The sequence below is a fragment of the Hypanus sabinus genome, chromosome 2 (assembly GCF_030144855.1).
Source record: "Hypanus sabinus isolate sHypSab1 chromosome 2, sHypSab1.hap1, whole genome shotgun sequence".
NCBI classification, from domain to species: Eukaryota; Metazoa; Chordata; class Chondrichthyes; order Myliobatiformes; family Dasyatidae; genus Hypanus; species Hypanus sabinus.
This window is the reverse complement of record NC_082707.1, coordinates 191,221,069-191,238,732: the sequence shown is the minus strand read 5'-3', so window position 1 is coordinate 191,238,732 and position 17,664 is coordinate 191,221,069. Positions and strand designations below refer to the sequence as shown.

General features: G+C 38.6%; 1 protein-coding gene across 2 annotated transcripts in view; it reads left to right on the top strand.

Annotated features, from left to right (window-relative positions):
* The window catches only part of LOC132389253 (exportin-1-like), a 134,438-nt gene that overhangs the window by 55,852 nt on the left and 60,922 nt on the right, over positions 1-17,664 (top strand). For both annotated transcript variants that reach the window (XM_059961752.1, XM_059961757.1), the window contains exons 2-6: positions 6,084-6,209; positions 7,968-8,069; positions 13,092-13,164; positions 13,250-13,305; positions 15,636-15,680. In XM_059961752.1, coding sequence (XP_059817735.1) covers positions 6,090-6,209; positions 7,968-8,069; positions 13,092-13,164; positions 13,250-13,305; positions 15,636-15,680 — 396 coding nt within the window. In that variant the 5' untranslated portion in view covers positions 6,084-6,089. The remainder of the gene's footprint in view (positions 1-6,083; positions 6,210-7,967; positions 8,070-13,091; positions 13,165-13,249; positions 13,306-15,635; positions 15,681-17,664) is intronic.

The window sequence follows — 17,664 nt, the reverse complement described above, 5'->3', positions numbered from 1 at the left end:
TTATTGGATCCTCTCACTGTATACCTTCTTTAAGTCTAACTATCTTAATATTATTTTGTCTGCTAAAATTTTCAAGTACATCCACTTTTTCCAACAAACATTTTCTTTCTGATGTCCGGGCAGAAATATTATCTTCCATTTTATTCACTCTATCAATGGTGTCTCCAGTTGTTTCTTCCAGGTTTTTAATTTTCTTGTCCATTTTGTCCTGTCTTTTCATCATTTTATCAAACATAATCTTCATATTGTTAATACCTTTTTTATTACTTTTAATGCTTTTAAGTCATGTATTATTTGCACCAAAGTTTTTTTAAATGTCTCCAATATCACCTCCAACCTCTTCCTGTTGCTCTTCTTTGTTTGTCTCTTCATCTTTGTCTGATTTATCCAGAGAATCTGAATCCACCTCATAATTCACTTTCACTTTCAGTTCCGATCATAGCTGGGATTTGTAGTTTGGGTTGCTCGTGTTTGCGCATGCCCCTTCCTTCACACATGCGCAATTCCTGTTGCTCTTTTTTTGGAAACGGTTGATGTTGCCGCAGTTTCCTGTTCTGTATCGCCGGAGGTAAATTGCACTTGAGCCCGAGGCTCTTTCATGGCGGCCGACCTTGATTCTTTTCCAACTTGTGTTGTCTTCAAAGTAGTAGTTTTCTTCTGCTTCTGTTTAGGAGGCATATCTTAAGACAATCCTAGTAGTTTATAATTAATTTTTAAAAAGTATTTACTAACTTTTCTTCACTTAAACATTATTTTACTGGTTTTTTACGGGAGAGCTGGATTTCCACATCTCGATCCTACGTCATCACGTGACTTCCCCCAAGTTTTTAAGTTTTAATGTTAATAGGCTTAATGGACCAGTGAAAAGAAAAAGAATTTTAACATGCATTAAGAAAATGAAAATAGATACAGCTTTTTTTTTACAAGAAACACATTTAACAGAGATAGAACATCAGAAATTAAAGAGAGATTGGGTCAGAAATGTTATTGCAGATTCATTTAATTCAAAGGCGAGGGGAGTTGCAATTTTGGTTAATAAAACTTTACCAATTAAAATACAAAATGTATTAATTGATTCTGCAGGGAGATATGTAATTATAAATTGTCAATTTTTTTCAGAACTATGGACTTAATGAATATTTATGCACCAAATGAAAATGATGTAAAATTTATACAAGAGGCCTTTTTGAATTTGGCTGATGCACATGACAAAATATTAGTAGGTGGAGATTTTAATTTTTGTCTAGACCCAGTTTTAGATAGATCAACAAAGGTTGTTACAAAATCAAAAGTAGCAAAATTAACTTTATCATTGATGAAAGATTTAAATTTGATTGATATATGGAGAAGAATTAATCCAAAAGAAAGAGATTACTCATTTTATTCAAATAGACATAAAACTTATTCAAGGATAGGTTTTTTCCTATTATCAATGAATATTCAAGACAGAGTGAAAAATATGGAATATAAAGCAAGAATATTGTCAGATCATTCCCCCTTGACAATGACAATGATAATGATGGATAAAGAGGAATTGATTTACAGATGGAGATTTAATTCATTATTATTAAAATGTCAAGATTTTTGTGATTTCATGAAAAAGTAGATTCAGTTTTTTTAGATACAAATTTACATTCAGTTGATGATAAATTTATAGTATGGGAAGCAATGAAGGCATATTTGAGAGGCCAGATAATAAGTTATACTTCTAAAATTAAGAAGGAATATATGGTAGAAATAGATCAATTGGAAAAAGGGATTACAAAATTAGAAAAAGAATCTCAAAGATATATGACAGAAGAAAAACAAAGACAACTTGTTAACAAGAAGTTACAATATAATACACTTCAGACATATAGAACAGAAAAAACAATTATGAGAACTAAACAGAGATATTACGAACTAGGTGAAAGATCACACAAGATTCTTGCTTGGCAGATAAAAACAGAGCAGATTTCCAAAACAATAAATGCAATTAGAACAAGTGTAAATAAAATTACTTATAAACCTTTAGAAATTAATGAAACTTTTAAGAATTTTTATTCTGAACTGTATCAATCAGAATCACAAAATGATAATGTCGAGATAGAAAGGTTTTTATCACAAGTAACTCTTCCAAAATTGAATTCAGAAGAACAGAAGGGATTAGATATGCCTTTTACATTAAAAGAGGTCGAAGAAGCTCTAGGATCACTTCAGAGTAATAAATCCCCAGGAGAAGATGGTTTTCCACCCGAATTTTATAAAAAGTTTAAAGATTTACTAATTCCTCCTTTTATGGAGTTAATATACCAAGCGGAAGGAACGCATAAACTTCCAGAATCTTTTTCGACAGCTATTTTAATAGTATTGCCAAAAAAAGATAGAGATCATTTAAAACCAACATCATATAGACCTATTTCTTTGTTAAATACTGACTATAAAATAATAACAAAAATTTTATCTAATAGATTATCTAAATATTTACCAAAATTAATACACATGGATCAAACAGGATTTATCAAAAATAGACAATCGGCAGATAATGTAACTCGGTTACTTAGCATATTTCATTTGGCACAGAAAAGGGAGGAAATGAGTGTGGCAGTTGCCTTAGATGCAGAAAAAGCATTTGATAGATTGGAATGGGATTTTTTATTTAAGGTATTGGAAAATATGGATTAGGAATATCTTTTATAAAATGGATTAAAACTTTAAATACTGATCCCAAAGCTAAAGTAGTGACAAATGTTCAAATTTCAACATCATTTCAGTTAACAAGGTCAACTAGACAAGGTTGTCCATTATCACCTGCTTTATTTGTGTTGGTGATAGAACCATTAGCTGAATTAATTAGAACGGACCCAGATATTATGGGTTTCAGAGTTAACCAGAAAGAATATAACATTAATTTATTTGCTGATGATGTTTTGCTTTAACAAACCCATTGTATTCGCTGCGTAAATTATCTTCTAGATTGGAAGAATATGGGAAAATATCAGGCTACAATATAAATTGGGATAAAAGTGAAATTCTACCCCTTACTAAAGGCGATTATAGTCAATGTCGACTAATAACTCAATTTAGATGGCCGATAAATGGTATAAAATATTTAGGTATAAGAGTTGATAATGATATAAAGAATTTATATAAATTAAATTATTTACCATTATTGAAAAAAATTCAAGAAGATCTTGATAAATGGATGACGTTGCCAATAACATTAGTAGGCAGAGTAAATGCTGTAAAAATGAATATATTCCCTAGATTACAATATTTATTTCAAACACTACCAATACAATTACTGCAGAAGTTTTTTCAAGAGTTAAATAAATGTGTGAGGAAGTTCCTTTGGAAAGGTAAGATGTTAAGAATATCGTTGGAAAAATTGACATGGAAATTTGACGTAGGAGGGTTACAACTTCCAGACTTTTAAGAATTATTATAAAGCAAATCAACTTAGATTTATTGCATCTTTTTTTGATTAAGATAAACCGGCATGGATTAGAATAGAGATAGATAAGATAGGAGAAAATATACCAGAAGATTTTATATATAAGTGGGAATCTAAATGGATACGGGAAAAGAAAGAATCTCCTATATTAAAACATTTGATTGATTTATGGGATAAGATAAATGTTGATGAGATAAAGAAATCTTTATTAGCAAAGAGACCTTTAATTCAAAAGAAACTTATTCCTTTTACAATGGATAACCAATTTTTATACAATTGGTTTCAAAAAGGGATTAGGTATATAGGAGATTGTTCTGAAGGAGGTATATTAATGTCATTTGATCAATTAAAGAATAAATACAAAATATCAAACAACACTCTTTTTTGCTATTTTCAATTAAGGGCTTATTTAAGAGATAAATTGGGTCAACCAATGTTATTGCCGAAACCTAATGAAATAGAAACTTTAATTCAAAAAGGAACAATTAAAAAAATTTATTTCTTGTATGTATAGTTTGATTCAAAAACAGGCAATTAAACAAGGAATTCATAAGTCAAGACAAAAATAGGAAACTGATTTGAATATTAAAATTGAAGAAACAAGTTGGTCAAGACTATGTCTTGACAGTATGACAAATACAACAAATGTCTGGTTAAGATTAGTGCAATATAATTTTTACATCAATTATATATTACACCACAAAAAATAAATAAATTAAACCCAAATTTATCTGATCAACGTTTCCGATGTACTCAAGAAATTGGTACTTTTTTACACTCTACTTGGTCTTGTTTTAAAATTCAACCTTTTTGGACAAATTTAAGAATTTTATTGGAACAAATTATTGGAACACAACTTCCACGTAATCCAACATTATTTTTACTAGGCGATATTGAAGGGATAAAACCTAAATCCAAACTGAATAAATATCAGAAAGAATTCATAAAAATTGCATTGGCAGTAACCAAAAAGGCTATTGCAGTTACTTGGAAATCGGATTCATATTTAAGTACAGATCATTGGAAGAAAGAAATTTTTAGCTGCATTCCACTTGAAAAAATTATTTATAATTTAAGAGGTAAATATGAAATATTTCTGAAAATTTGTTGCCCTTATTTACAAAAAATAGGATTAAATATATAGGTGCTCTGTAGATAAAATTATTGGTTATCTGGGGAAAGAAATAAATATATATATTAAAGCTATTATGAACTCCATGGAGCATGTGGGGATCTTCCGATATCCAGGCTTTCATTCTTTTCTTTTCCTTTCTTTCTTTTCTTTTCCTTTCTTTCTTTCTTTTAGGGAGGGGGAAGGGTTGAAAATTTTTTTAATGATTTTTTTTCCTTCTGTAACCTGTTTGAAAATTCAATAAACATTTTTATAAGAAAACATTTAGATAGGCAGATGAATGGAAGAAAATGGAGAACTATAAGGGTTAAATGAAGAAGGTTTAAGAAGTCAGCTAACATCATGGTTGAAAGGGTCTCTACTCTTTGATGTTTTATGTTCCTCCCATAACCCAAAGATTTGCTTGTTGGTAATGTTAATTATCTCCACTAAAGAGTGGTGCAGAGTGATTGGGTTGGTATGTTTGAGAAGGTGAGACAGAACCTTTAATTTGGGAGGAAATGTGAATGATGGGTTTGCTGTGACAACTTGCATTGACTCAGTGACCAGTGGCATTCTTCCATGTCGTGAGGACACCTTAGTAATCATTAATGTGGCACAACCAAATGGAAAGTGGCACCCCTTCTATCCCGTGCGCATTTAATGTTGAGGGTGGTTGCAGCAATGTTCCCCAGAGTTCTGTCCCCAGCTTGCTCCCACTGCCTGGAGCCAAACTCGGATCAATTGTGGAAGGGTTGCGGTTTATTTATTTTTTTTGAGATACAGCATGCAATCAGCCTTTCCGGCCCTTCGAGTCATCCCACCCAGAAATCCTCTGATTTAATCCCAGCCTAATCACGGGACAATTCACAATGACCAATTAACCTAATAACAAGTACGTCTTTGGACTGTGGGAGGAAATCTTTGTAGTCACGGGGAGAACATAAAAGCATCCTTCACAATCTGTCCATAAGAGTTTTAATATCTTTTACACTTCTAAGCCCTGATAAAGGGTCTTGCCCCAAAACAGCAACTGTCCATAGGTGCTGCCTGACCCTTCCCGAGTTCCTTCAGCTTTGTGTGTACATATAACTTCAGAGTCAGAGTTGCATTTGGTGAATTGGAGCTGAATTTGGCGACACAGTTGCATGGCGGTTAGCGCAGTGCTTTACAGGGCCAGCTGTAAGACCAGGCTTGATTTCTGCTGTTGTCTGTAAGGCGTTTCTCCCCGTGAAGGTGTGGATTTCCTCCAGGTGCTCCGGTTTCCACCCACATTCCAAAGATGTACGGTTAGAGTTGGTGAGTTGTGGGCATGCTATGTTGGTGCTAGAAGCATGGTGACACTTGTGGGCTCCCAGCACAATCCACACTGATTTGATTTGACTCAGGCGATGCATTTTTCATGTGTTTCCATGTGTCAAATCTAATTGTTTTAACTTTAAGAAAGTGATAATTAACTGCTGCTCTTGTTGGAGGTAGAGGCAATTCCTGAGAAATCGTACTTCGTATTTAATCTTTCTGCATCTCTCTTTCTTGCAGGACCCCATGCCAACAATTATGACTACCGACCACCCTGCACGTCAGCTTCTGGATTTTAACCAGAAGCTCGACATCAATCTGTTGGATAACGTGGTAAATTGTCTATATCATGGGGAAGGCCCTCAGGTGAGATTAACCATTGGGTGACCTCTCTTCCCCTTGTGCGTGGGTTTGCACTTTTAACATGTTGCAATGAATGGTGTGACTGCAGTGCCGAGGGTGAAGAGGATATTTGGATTCAAGTTTGTGTTATAGTTCTGTTGCTGGCTTTTAGGGCAGCAGTGAAGGTTGGCAGTGCTCAGAGCTTCCTTCATCATGCTGGTTGCTTCCTCTTAGTTTTTGCCACTGTCAGTCATGGGTGGAAACTCAGGATAACGGTCGCACACAGGTAAAGGATTCTTCATTGGACCAATCAGGGTTGTTGACCCTGAGCTGAACCCCTGAACCTGGAGGATCCGTGGACCACAGACAAGAGAAAGTCTGCAAATGATGGAAATCCGAGCAACACACGCAAAATGCTGGAGGAACTCAGCCGGCCAGGCAGCATCCATGGGAAAGAGTAAGCAGTCGACGTTTCTTTTCTGTCTGGTCCTGATGCAGGGTCTTGGCTTGAAATATCGACTGTTCTCTTTTCCATAAATGTCACCTGGCCTGCTGAGTTTTTCCAGCAATTTGTGTGTGTTGATCTGTGGGCCACTGTTAGTCTGGCTTCCTCCCTTTGATCGGTTTGGCATGGGTGAGCCTACCAAGAGCTAAAACATACAACCTTGGCTCCAGCCAATGTAGCTGGCTGGGTTATTGAGGCGCCAAGCCGCTGAACCTTACAAAAGGTTCCTATGGTCCTCTTGGAGAATTATCACCTACATGCCATATGAAATCCTTTGCTTGCATGAAGCTCACAGAATAAACAGTGTACACTGTAAAATAAGTGAAACCGTAAACACAGTGATGAGCACAAAGCAACGAGTGAAAAAGAATCATGAAGAAGTGCAATAACTGAGAGAGGTATTGGTATGCATTCAAAAATAGGGCAGCTCTGCTGGGGAGGGGAATGTGAAAGTCATTGGTTCTGATTTGTGGGTATGTTGCCAGGACTGGGAAATAGTCATTCTGAGGAAATACTGGAAAGACTGGTGTGGTTTTGGGTAGCAGGGTGGAGATGCATCTCTACCAAAGCAGGGATAAGCTGCTCCTTCCCTCCGCCAGCCCGCAGGTCACCCCTGGGCAAGGTGTAGCACCCGCTTAGCCCATGATCAGGGTCACGTGAAGCCATGGGAGCAGGTGGTCGTCTGAGCAGCCGGTGCAGATCACAGGTCCTGGTTATGTGACCGCCGATGCCAGGCGGACAAACTCTGAAGAGTATTGATAATGGCTGGGGTGACCCGTCTTGTAAAGACACTGCCCAGAAGAAGGCAATGGCAAGCCACTTCTGTAGGATAATTTGCCAAGAACAGTTGCAGTCATGGAAAGACCGTGATTGCTTTTGTCATACGACACAGCACATAAAGAACGAGTGATGTAGTTTTAAGAGCAGGGGAGACTCAGCCGAGTTTCCTAAAGTTGTGTGCCTGTGAATGAAAATAAATGGGGAGGACATATTTTACTTGGCAGAAACAACAAAACAGAGGAATAGAATTGTAGTAATTGGTGGAAGAATGGGGCTGGGGGAGGGTGTATGGGTAAAACTTTACCCCCAGTGGATGGTAGGGTTCTGGACTTCGACTGTCCAAAAGTGGGGTACAGGAAGAACCTTCATCTCACTTTAAAATTATTTGACTCCATGCTTGAACAGTTGAGACCTGCTCTGGAAGTGGGGATTGGGCTATTGTGGAAATGGTGGACTGATGGTTGGTGAATTCCACTGCTTCTGATTCTTCTCCTTAGCAACGAATGGCGCAAGAAATACTAACTCATTTGAAGGAGCATCCAGACGCTTGGACCAGGGTGGACACTATTCTAGAGTTTTCCCAGAATATGAACACAAAGGTAAGTTAAGTGTCACAAATTAAAACTACATGTTATTAAACAAGGTAAAAGGGAATTAAAAAAAAAATCCTGCTTGTTTCTTAAAAGGCAATAGATGAACCATTCCTCATTGCCTGTACCTTCTGAGGAACCCGAGGGGAGCTGCTAATTGGCCACTGAACCAGAATCAAAGAATTGTCAGAGCATGGAAGGAGACCAGACAGCTTGTCAAATTGAACAGGCTGTATGTCAGGGCAATCCAGCAAGTTCCACTCCAGCTCTTCCCCCCCCCCACAAGAATCCTTGACTTTCTTTCCACTTGGGTACCTAGCTAACTTCCCTTTTGAACACGACAGCTGACTCTGCCTCCAGGCCTTCTTTTAATGATGTATCCCAGACCTTGCCCACTCACTCTGGGGAAAAATAGGTATTTCTTGTCACCTCTGCTCTTTGACCTTTTCTGCCAGTAGATCAACTCTGACCCCATCATGGTTTTAAATACACTGCCAGATGTCTCCCTGGCCTTCTCTGTTCTAGTAACTATCTCAGCCTCTTCAGTCTGTCCAATGACTAGTGTCCTTTGTCACTGGAATCATTCCCTGTTGCTTTATCACTGAATTCCTTCTACACCCACTTAGAAGTCTTAAAGTGCACTGCCCAAAATGGGACACAAAGCTCCAGCTGTGTTAACCAAAGTCAGTGTGAGTGTTCACATTATTTCCAAAAGACCAAGGAACAAAACTAGGCCAATTGACTCTGCCCTGCCATTTGATCATGGCTGATTTATTTCCCCTCTTAACCCCATTTTTCTGTCTTCTCCCCATAACCTTTGATGCCCTTACCAATGAAGTGCATATTTACCTCTGCTTTAAATATACCAAATGATATACATCTTCCCCAGCCATATGACTCAATGAAGTCCATAGATTCAACACCCTCTGGCTAAAGAAATTCCTCGTTGTCTCTGTTCTAAAAGGAACATCCTATTATCAAGATGTGCCCTCTGGTCCTACACTCTCCCACTATTGGAAACATCTCCATGTCCAGTCTGTCCAGGGCCTTTCAGTATTTGACATGTTTCAATGAGATCCCTTCTCTCTCTTCTAAACTCCAGTGAGTACAAGCCCAGAGCCATCAGATACTCCCCGAATGTTAACCCTTTCATTTCCAGGATCATCCTCATAAATCCCCTCTGGACCCTCTGCAATGTCAGCACATCCCTTCTTAGAAATGGGGTCCAAAACTGCTCTCAAATTGCAAATGTCCTTCCTTCTATTCTCTAATTGTAAAGTCCAGAGCCCTATGTCTTTTTTAATCACTTTCTCAGTCTGCCCTGCTGCTTCTCAATGAACAATGCACAAATACCCCGACTTTTCATTCCCCTTTTGAAGTTTTCTTCTAATGTATATTGCCTCTTATTCTTCCTACCTTAAATGTAGCACTTTGCAATTCTCAGCGCTAAATTTTAGCCAAGCACCTGCTCATTCTCCAATTCTTTTGAGTCTAATACTATCCTTGGATGCAGCCATCCGATGCCACATTTTCTTGCAGATTAAACCATTGCACTGTTGGTGACAAACTAACTTTGGGTGCTGTGGTAGCGTAACAGTTAGCGAGACGCTTACAGCTCGGGGAGGTTCAGAGTTCAGTTCCAGTGCTGTTCTGTAAGGAGTGTCTGTACGTCCTGCTGGTGTGTGTTTTTTTATGTTGTCTTTTCCAATTCCCTCCCACAATACAAAGATGTATTTCTAGGTTAATAGGTCGTTGTAAATTGTCCTGTGGCTAGGTTAGGGTTAATCAGGTTTTTCGGGGTTGTTGGGAGGCCAGAAGGGCCCTCTCTGCACTGTATCGCTAACTAAATAACAAGTTAGGAGCTTTTGTTGAAAGGCCCAATGCAGTTCTTGGCGTTAGTTTTTCTTTCAGGCTCATGTAGATGGAAATCTTGAAGAGAAGCAGGTTCACTTCTCAGAACCCAGAGGTAGGCTGCCAACACTTGGAACTTGTTCTGCCATTAAAGGATATGCCATAGATCTGTATCTTTTTTTTTAATGCTAAAATAGAAATTGCTGGAAGAACTCTCCCAGTCAGCAGCTTCTGGGGAAAGGGAAAGCAGCCAACAGTTGGATCAGAAACCCTTTCCCTGAACTGGGGAAAGAGTGGAGATTTATGTTTTACAAACCACAGTTGAGGGCAGAGGGGAGCTGCAGATGAAAGACAGGTCAGGTGCTAGGGAGCAGGAGCATTGATCATCACCAAGAAAAAAGATACAAGCATGACTGTGAGAACAGGAGCCTCAGATCCCACACCAGCAGGTTCAGGAAGTTATTAGAACATAAAAACTTGACATGTGCCGACCATGCAACCTACTCTAGAAACTGCCTAGAATTGACCTTGCACATAGCCCTCTATTTTTCTAAGCTCCACATACCTACCTAAGAGGCTGTTTTAAGACCTTATTTTATCCGCTTCCACCACGCACCCACCGCTCTCTGTGTGAAAAACTTACCCCCTGACATCTCCTTGGTACCTATTTCCAAGCACCTGAAAACTATGTTCCCTCATGTTAGCCGTTTCAGCCCAGGGGGAAAAAAAACTCTGGCTATCCACATGATCAATGCCCCTCATAATCTTATACACCTCCATCAGGTCACCTCTCAATCTCTGCCGCTCCAAGGAGAAAAGGCCAAGTTCACTCAACCTATTCTCATAAGGTATGCTCTCCAATCCAGGCAACATCCTTGTAAATCTCCTCTGCACTCTCTCTGAAATGTCCACTATATTTATTTATAACAATCATCAGGCTCCTGAGCCACTGTGGCTATGCTAACTCACCTTGATGCTGAACTGACTCCACAAAGCAATAGAAGTCTACTGGTTGAAGTAGTGAGTTGCAGTAGAACTCTACAACTCTTATTTATAGCTTTTCATAATTTCTATTGTATTTCTTTAGATGCCTCTAAATGCCTGCAAGAAAACTAATCTCAAGATGGGTGTATGGTGACATAGACAATACTTAACAATAAATGTACTTCGAATTTGAACTTTGAATGGGAAACATTGAGAAATCAGTTCTCCTGACGTCAGGGAGATTGGTTTTCATTCCAGAAGATTGCAAAAGTGCCTAGATGAAAGATAAGACGTACCTCCTTCCACCCTTGGTTCCATAACCCTCATCTAACACTCCCAACCAAATGGCACTCTCACCCAGCCTTTGGGAAGAGGGAGTTCAGGCGATCTGCTATATCTGGAAAAAATTGTGTCTTATCTTTCACGGATTCAGGAGGCCCTAAAGTCCTTTCTGGTGGTGGAATTCTTTGGAAGTACAGCCTGTGTGAATGAGGAACAGGGATTTGTATTTACTTATCCAAGGGAGATGGGAGGATTGAGGAAAGAGGTTGGGATCTGGGTCTCACTGCATCTAAGTGGCACTTAGTCCATCTTCGTTACTTAAAGCATGTTTTCACAATGTGTTCTTTAGAACCACAACATTAAGTAACTGGAGGTTTTAACTTTGAAACAGAGAATTCTGTGAACAGCCGTCTCAAATGGCGCATCGACACCTACTGGTGGAATGACTTTGTCTTGAGGTGGAGAACAAATATGTTTTGACTTGTTTAGAGATATAGCAGGATAACAGGTCTTTCTGGCCCAACGAGCCCGCACTGCCCAATTAACCAGCTAATCCATACGTCTTTAGAATGTGGGAGAAAACCTGCTTTGTCACTGGGGAAAATGTACAAGTTCCTCACAGATGGTGGTGGAATTGAATCTGAGTCACTGGCGCTATAATAGTGTCATGCTAAACTCAATGTTACCAGGCCTTCAAAACTTGTGTTTTGTCATTGAGCCATTATTTTGTCTGGGGTACCCATTGAGCAAACTGAAGCTAACATTGTTTTTACCCCATTGACAGTCTATAAGGTGTTATTTGGTCTGTCCCTCCATGCAGTTGCCCTCCTTGACCGTGTTGGCTCTTGATTACCCAACTAGAGAATGGAGATGGTCTTGGACCATCAAGTCCCTTCCTTTCCACTTCCACCGTTGTCTTCACCCCCATCCTCACCCCAGGAAGTTGCACGTTCAACCAGATCCCCACATTGGTAAAGTCTTTTGAGTTGTGTCTGGGTGGGGTCTTGTCTGTGGTTCTGATGAAGCTGTGTGACCGTGGTATTCTCTCTTTTTTTTTGGTCACTCTATAAATCTGTGGTTGTCCACAGCTTTCCAGATGTTACTGAGGCTGTGCAAGCATTGGATGCTGTGTGGTTTAATGCAGCTGGTGACCATCCTCAGCTGCTGGTCAGCATGGGGACCAGTTGTTTTGCCTGGGATAGATGCCCGAAGTTCTCCAGGACGGGCAAGGAGGCTCTGTCAGTGGCTTCTAAGTGGTATTGTGATGCTCTTCTTAGAAGGTAATTTAGGGTATGAGCAGTTTTGGATCCCTGAACTAAGAAAAGGTTTGGAGAGGGTCCGGAGGAGGTTCATGAGAATGATTCTGAGAATGAAAGGGTTTACTGTGAGGAGTGCTTGATGATTCTGAGCCTGTGCCTGCTGGAGTTTGGAAGAGGTGATAGGGATTTCATTAAAACCTGTGGAATATTGAAAAGCCTAGATAGAGTGGATGTGGGGAGAGGTTGTTTCTTATAGCAAGGGATTCTAAGACTGGGGGGCACAGCTTTAGAATAGAAAGACACCCGTTTCAAACAGAGATGAGGAATTTATTTAGCCAAAGAGAGGTGAATCTGTGGAATTTATTGCTGCAGATGAAAGTGGAGGCCATCATTGAGTATATTTAAGGCGGAGGTTGATAGGTTCTTAATTAGTTAGGGCTTTGAAGGTTACGAGGAATGGGGTTAAAAGGGATAATAAATCAGCCCTGATGGAATGGCATAGCAGAATCAATGGGCTGAGTGGCCTATTTCTGCTTCTATGTCTTCTGCTTTAAATCAGAAAATATAGTGTTGTGTTTAGTGTAGTGGATATAGAATAGTAGAGTTAGTGTTACCAGTCTGTTACTAACCAGCATTTGTAATGTTTGTTTCTCAGTACTATGCCTTGCAAATACTGGAAAATGTGATTAAAACACGTTGGAAAATACTTCCCAGAAATCAATGTGAAGGTGAGTCATGCTGTTCTCTTTCTCTTGGCAAGTGGGGTGGGGAGGAAAGATCTTTATTAATATTTTCCATTTTTCTTTCTTGCAGGAATAAAAAAATATGTTGTGGGTTTAATTATTAAAACATCGTCTGAGACCTTGGAGGTAAATTAGAAGTTGTGCACTTAAAACTATTACACTTTCTTTTGTTTATCCCGGATATTTCAGCTCATGGCTTTTCTTTAAGTCTCTCTCTTTCTCTTCAAACTTTGTTTTCCCCAATTCAGATTTAACCCTATGGATTATTTTCTTTAATTCGTGGGATGCTGATTGACTTGTTTTTCATCCCTAAATCCCCTTCAAGTTCCTTCCCGGGTCGTTTCACGGGGTAGTGAAGAGCTGACCACATTGCTGTATGCCTAGAGTGGAATGAGGCCCACTTGGCTAAGGATGCTCAGTTTCCTCCTCTGAAGGACTTCAATGAATCACATACTTCAGTCTCACGGTAGCATAGAGGTTTGCGCAACTTCTCTGGGTGACAGAGTTCGGGGGTCATTTCTGGCGTCCTCTCTGTTGAATGTGTGTGTTTCCTCCGGGTGCTCCGCTTTCATCCCCCAGTCCAGAGATGTACCGGGTAGGTTAGTTGGCCATTGTAAATTAGGTTAGGGTTAAATCGGGTTACTGGAGTGGTGCAGCTCGGAGGCCCTACCCCGCACTGTATCGCTAAATAAATAATTAGATTTTTAAAATATAAGTTTGCTGGTTTCATAGTCATTGCTACACTTACAAGATGATTTAGTTACCATTGCGAGAAAGGAACTTGATTCGGTGCACCTCTATGTAGATGAGTATCTGAATGACTGTGCTGGTGTATGAGGGCTGGGTGCTGTCTGTGAAGTGTGACCCAGTTAGGTTCACCTTTACAGAAAACTAATAAACACTGGGTGACCTTAAGTCATAGGAGCAGAATTAGGCCATCCAGCCATCAAGGCTACTCCACCATTCCATCATGGCTGATTTATTTTCCCTCTTGATCCTATTTTCCTGCCTTCTCCCTGTAAACTTTGACACCATTACTAATTAAGAACCTATCAACCTCTGCTTTCAATATACCCAATGTCTTGGCCTCTACAGCTACCTGGAGCATTGAATTCTGTAGATTCCCTGGCTGAAGAAATTCCTTCTCATCTCTGCTCTGACAGGAGGCTATTCTGAGGCTGTGCTCTCTCGTTCTAGATTCTCCCACTACTGGAAGCATCTTCTCCATGTCCATACTATGTAGGTCTTTAAATATTTGGTAGGTTTCAATGAGATGCCCCTCATCCTTCTAAGCTGCAGTGGGTACAGGCTAGGACCATCCTTCACTGAAGTCCAGCACCTCCTCCATTAACGAGGGATCATTCCTGTGAACCTCATCTGGACCCTCTCCATTGCCAGCACATCCATCCTTGGGTAAGGGACCCACAGAAACATAGAAACCTAGAAAAGCTACAGCACAATACAGGCCCTTCGGCCCACAAAGCTGTGTCGAACATGTCCTTACCTTAGAAGTACCTAGGCTTACCCATAGCCCTCTATTTTTCTAAGCGCCATGTACCTATCCAGGAGTCTCTTGAAAGACGCTGTCGTTACTGCCTCCACCACTGTTGCCAGCAGCCCATTCCACGCACTCACCACTCTCTTACCCTGACATCTCCTCTGTACCTACTTCCAAGCACCTTAAAATTATGCACTCTAAAACCTCAGCATTACAGCCCTGCTTTTATATTCTAGTCCTCTCAAAGTGAATACTGATATTGTATTTGCCTTCCTTACCACAATCTCAACCTGGAAGTTAATCTTTAGGGAATCCTGCACGCAGACTTCCAACTCCTGATTTTGGAATTTTCTCCCAGTTTAGAAATAGTCTGCGCATTTATTCCTTCTACCAAAGTGCTGAGTCTTTGGCAAGGTTTAATTGACGTGGTTTGTGGATTAGACACTGAAGTTCGTGTTTGTGGTTTCTGGCCACTCCTTTTTTTTTGTTGCTATTGTGGGCAACTTTGAATTCGAGGTGGCTTGCAGATAATGAACACTGAGCTGAACTAAATATGCCTGGACTCTGTCAATTTTTGTGTTTTATATTCTGTGCTTCACTCGTTTTGCTTTCTTGCTGTTTGTGTGATTTGTTCTTAAAGAGTGGAGTGACATTTGAGATGTTCCAGTCTCCTGGAACCATCCCTGACTTGATTGATTCTCAGATGATCGTTATTGGCTCCATGGTCTCTTCAGCGGCCTGAAGGGATTGTGCAGGCATTGGGTGAGGAGCTTCACAGTTCTCGATTCCATGCAAGTCTGTCATTCCCATTCATTGATGGCAGATCTGGATAAGATTGCTTGCCACTTTTATAACCCACGGATAAATAAATATAGGGTTGCTCTTCTTAGTTTGAAAATGAGCCTCGAAACCAAATAACTCAATCATCTAACAAAACTCTTTTATCTTTCCCTTGCAGAAGGATAAAGTTTATCTTGGAAAACTAAATATGATTCTTGTACAGGTTGGTAAAAGTTTTGAATTATTGTCACATGTACTGGGATACAGTGAAAAGCTTACCTTGCAAACTGTTCGTATAGATCAAATTATTACACGGCGCATTGAGCTTGGTCAAGGTTAAGTAAGACGATGCAGAATAATGTGTAACAGGTAAGGAGCAAGGTGATGTGCTAGAATGGGGGCAAGAGTTTTTTTTATTGTACTCTGGAACCATTCAATTTCTTATAATACTAGGACAGAATTGCTGTGAACTGAGTGGTTGCTTGTTTGGCAAATGTTCTGCAATGGGAGTTGAATGGACTCTTTGATCAGGAAATGTTTTGAGAGGCTCCAGAGGCAAGCTTTACCCACTGATCAGGACTAACTGTTACCATGCAATCCACTTGAGTTACGTATCTGGGACTGAGTACAGGGGAACTCAGGAAGGGTTTATCTTTGAGTTTCTTTCTTTCTTTCTTTTTCAATCTTTTTATTGATTTTCATATATACACAAAAAAAAACATAACATAATAATGAGTAAATTATGAATGCAATAGACTTGAAATCACATTGATAATAAGATAACAATATCCTATTAAACATCAACAGAAGAAAATACCTTAATCAAGTCCATATGATTATATATGAAAAAAAAACAAAAATAACCATTAAAAGAGAGAAAAAAAAATTTGAAAATATGTGAAAAAAAGTATATATTAAGAAAAATAAAACACTAAACTAAACTAACATGGGCAATAATAATAGCTTACAAGTATATGATAGTGTCAACAAACTCCGGAACTCCATACCTGAACATGAATAAGCAGAAAGAAGGTCTGGAAGAGGCCAAATTAATTCATATGAAAATGTCGAATAAACGGTCTCCAAGTTTCTTCAAATTTAATTGATGAGTCAAAAATAGTGCTTCTAATTTTTTCCAGGCTCAGATAAGAAATAGTTTGAGAAAGCCATTGAAACGTGGTAGGAGGATTTACTTCTTTCCAATTTTGTAATATAGACCTTCTGGCCATTAATGTTACAAAAGCAATCATTCATCTGATTGAAGGGGAAAACTGATTACCATCTTCATTTGGTATGCCAAAAATTGCAGTAATAAAATGAGGTTGTAAATCTATATTCCAAATTGAGGAAATAGTAGTAAATATGTCCTTCCAGTAATCATGTAAAGTGGGACATGACCAAAACATATGGGTCAATGAGGCCACTTCTGAATGACATCTGTCACATTGAGGGTTAATATGAGAATAGAATCGAGCAAGTTTATCTTTAGACATATGAGCTCTATGTACAATTTTAAATTGTATTAAGGCATGTTTAGCACATATAGAAGAAGAATTAACCATTTGCAAAATTTTTTCCCATTTATCTGTTGATATATTATATCGAAGTTCTTTTTCCCATTCTTGTTTAATTCTAACTGATATTTCTGGTTGTATCTTCATAATCATATTATAAATAAAAGCTACTAATCCCTTCTGACAAGGATTTAAGGTAAAAATCAAATCTGTAAAGTCCACCAAAGTTGAATTAGGAAAAGATGGTAAAACTTTATGTAAGAAATTTCTAATTTGTAAATATCTGAAAAAATTAGATTTAGGTAATTCAAATTTGTTGGAAAGTTGGTCAAATGACATCAAAGTATCTTCAAAAAAAAGATCACAAAAACATTTTATACCTTTCCTTTTCCATATGTTAAAAGCTTGATCTGTCCAAGAGGGTTTGAAAAAGAAATTAAGTAAGATAGGGCTATCAAGAGCAAAGTTTTTCAAAGTAAAAAACTTACGAAATTGAAACTAAATTCGTAATGTATGTTTAATAACAGGATTAGATATTTGTTTATTAAATTTAATTAAATCAGCAGGAAGACAAGAACCAAGAACAGAGAATAGAGAATATCCCTTTACCTCATTGCATTCCAAATTTACCCACTGTGGGCACAGTGGTGAATCCAAATCTAGTTTCCAATACATTAAATTATGAATATTATT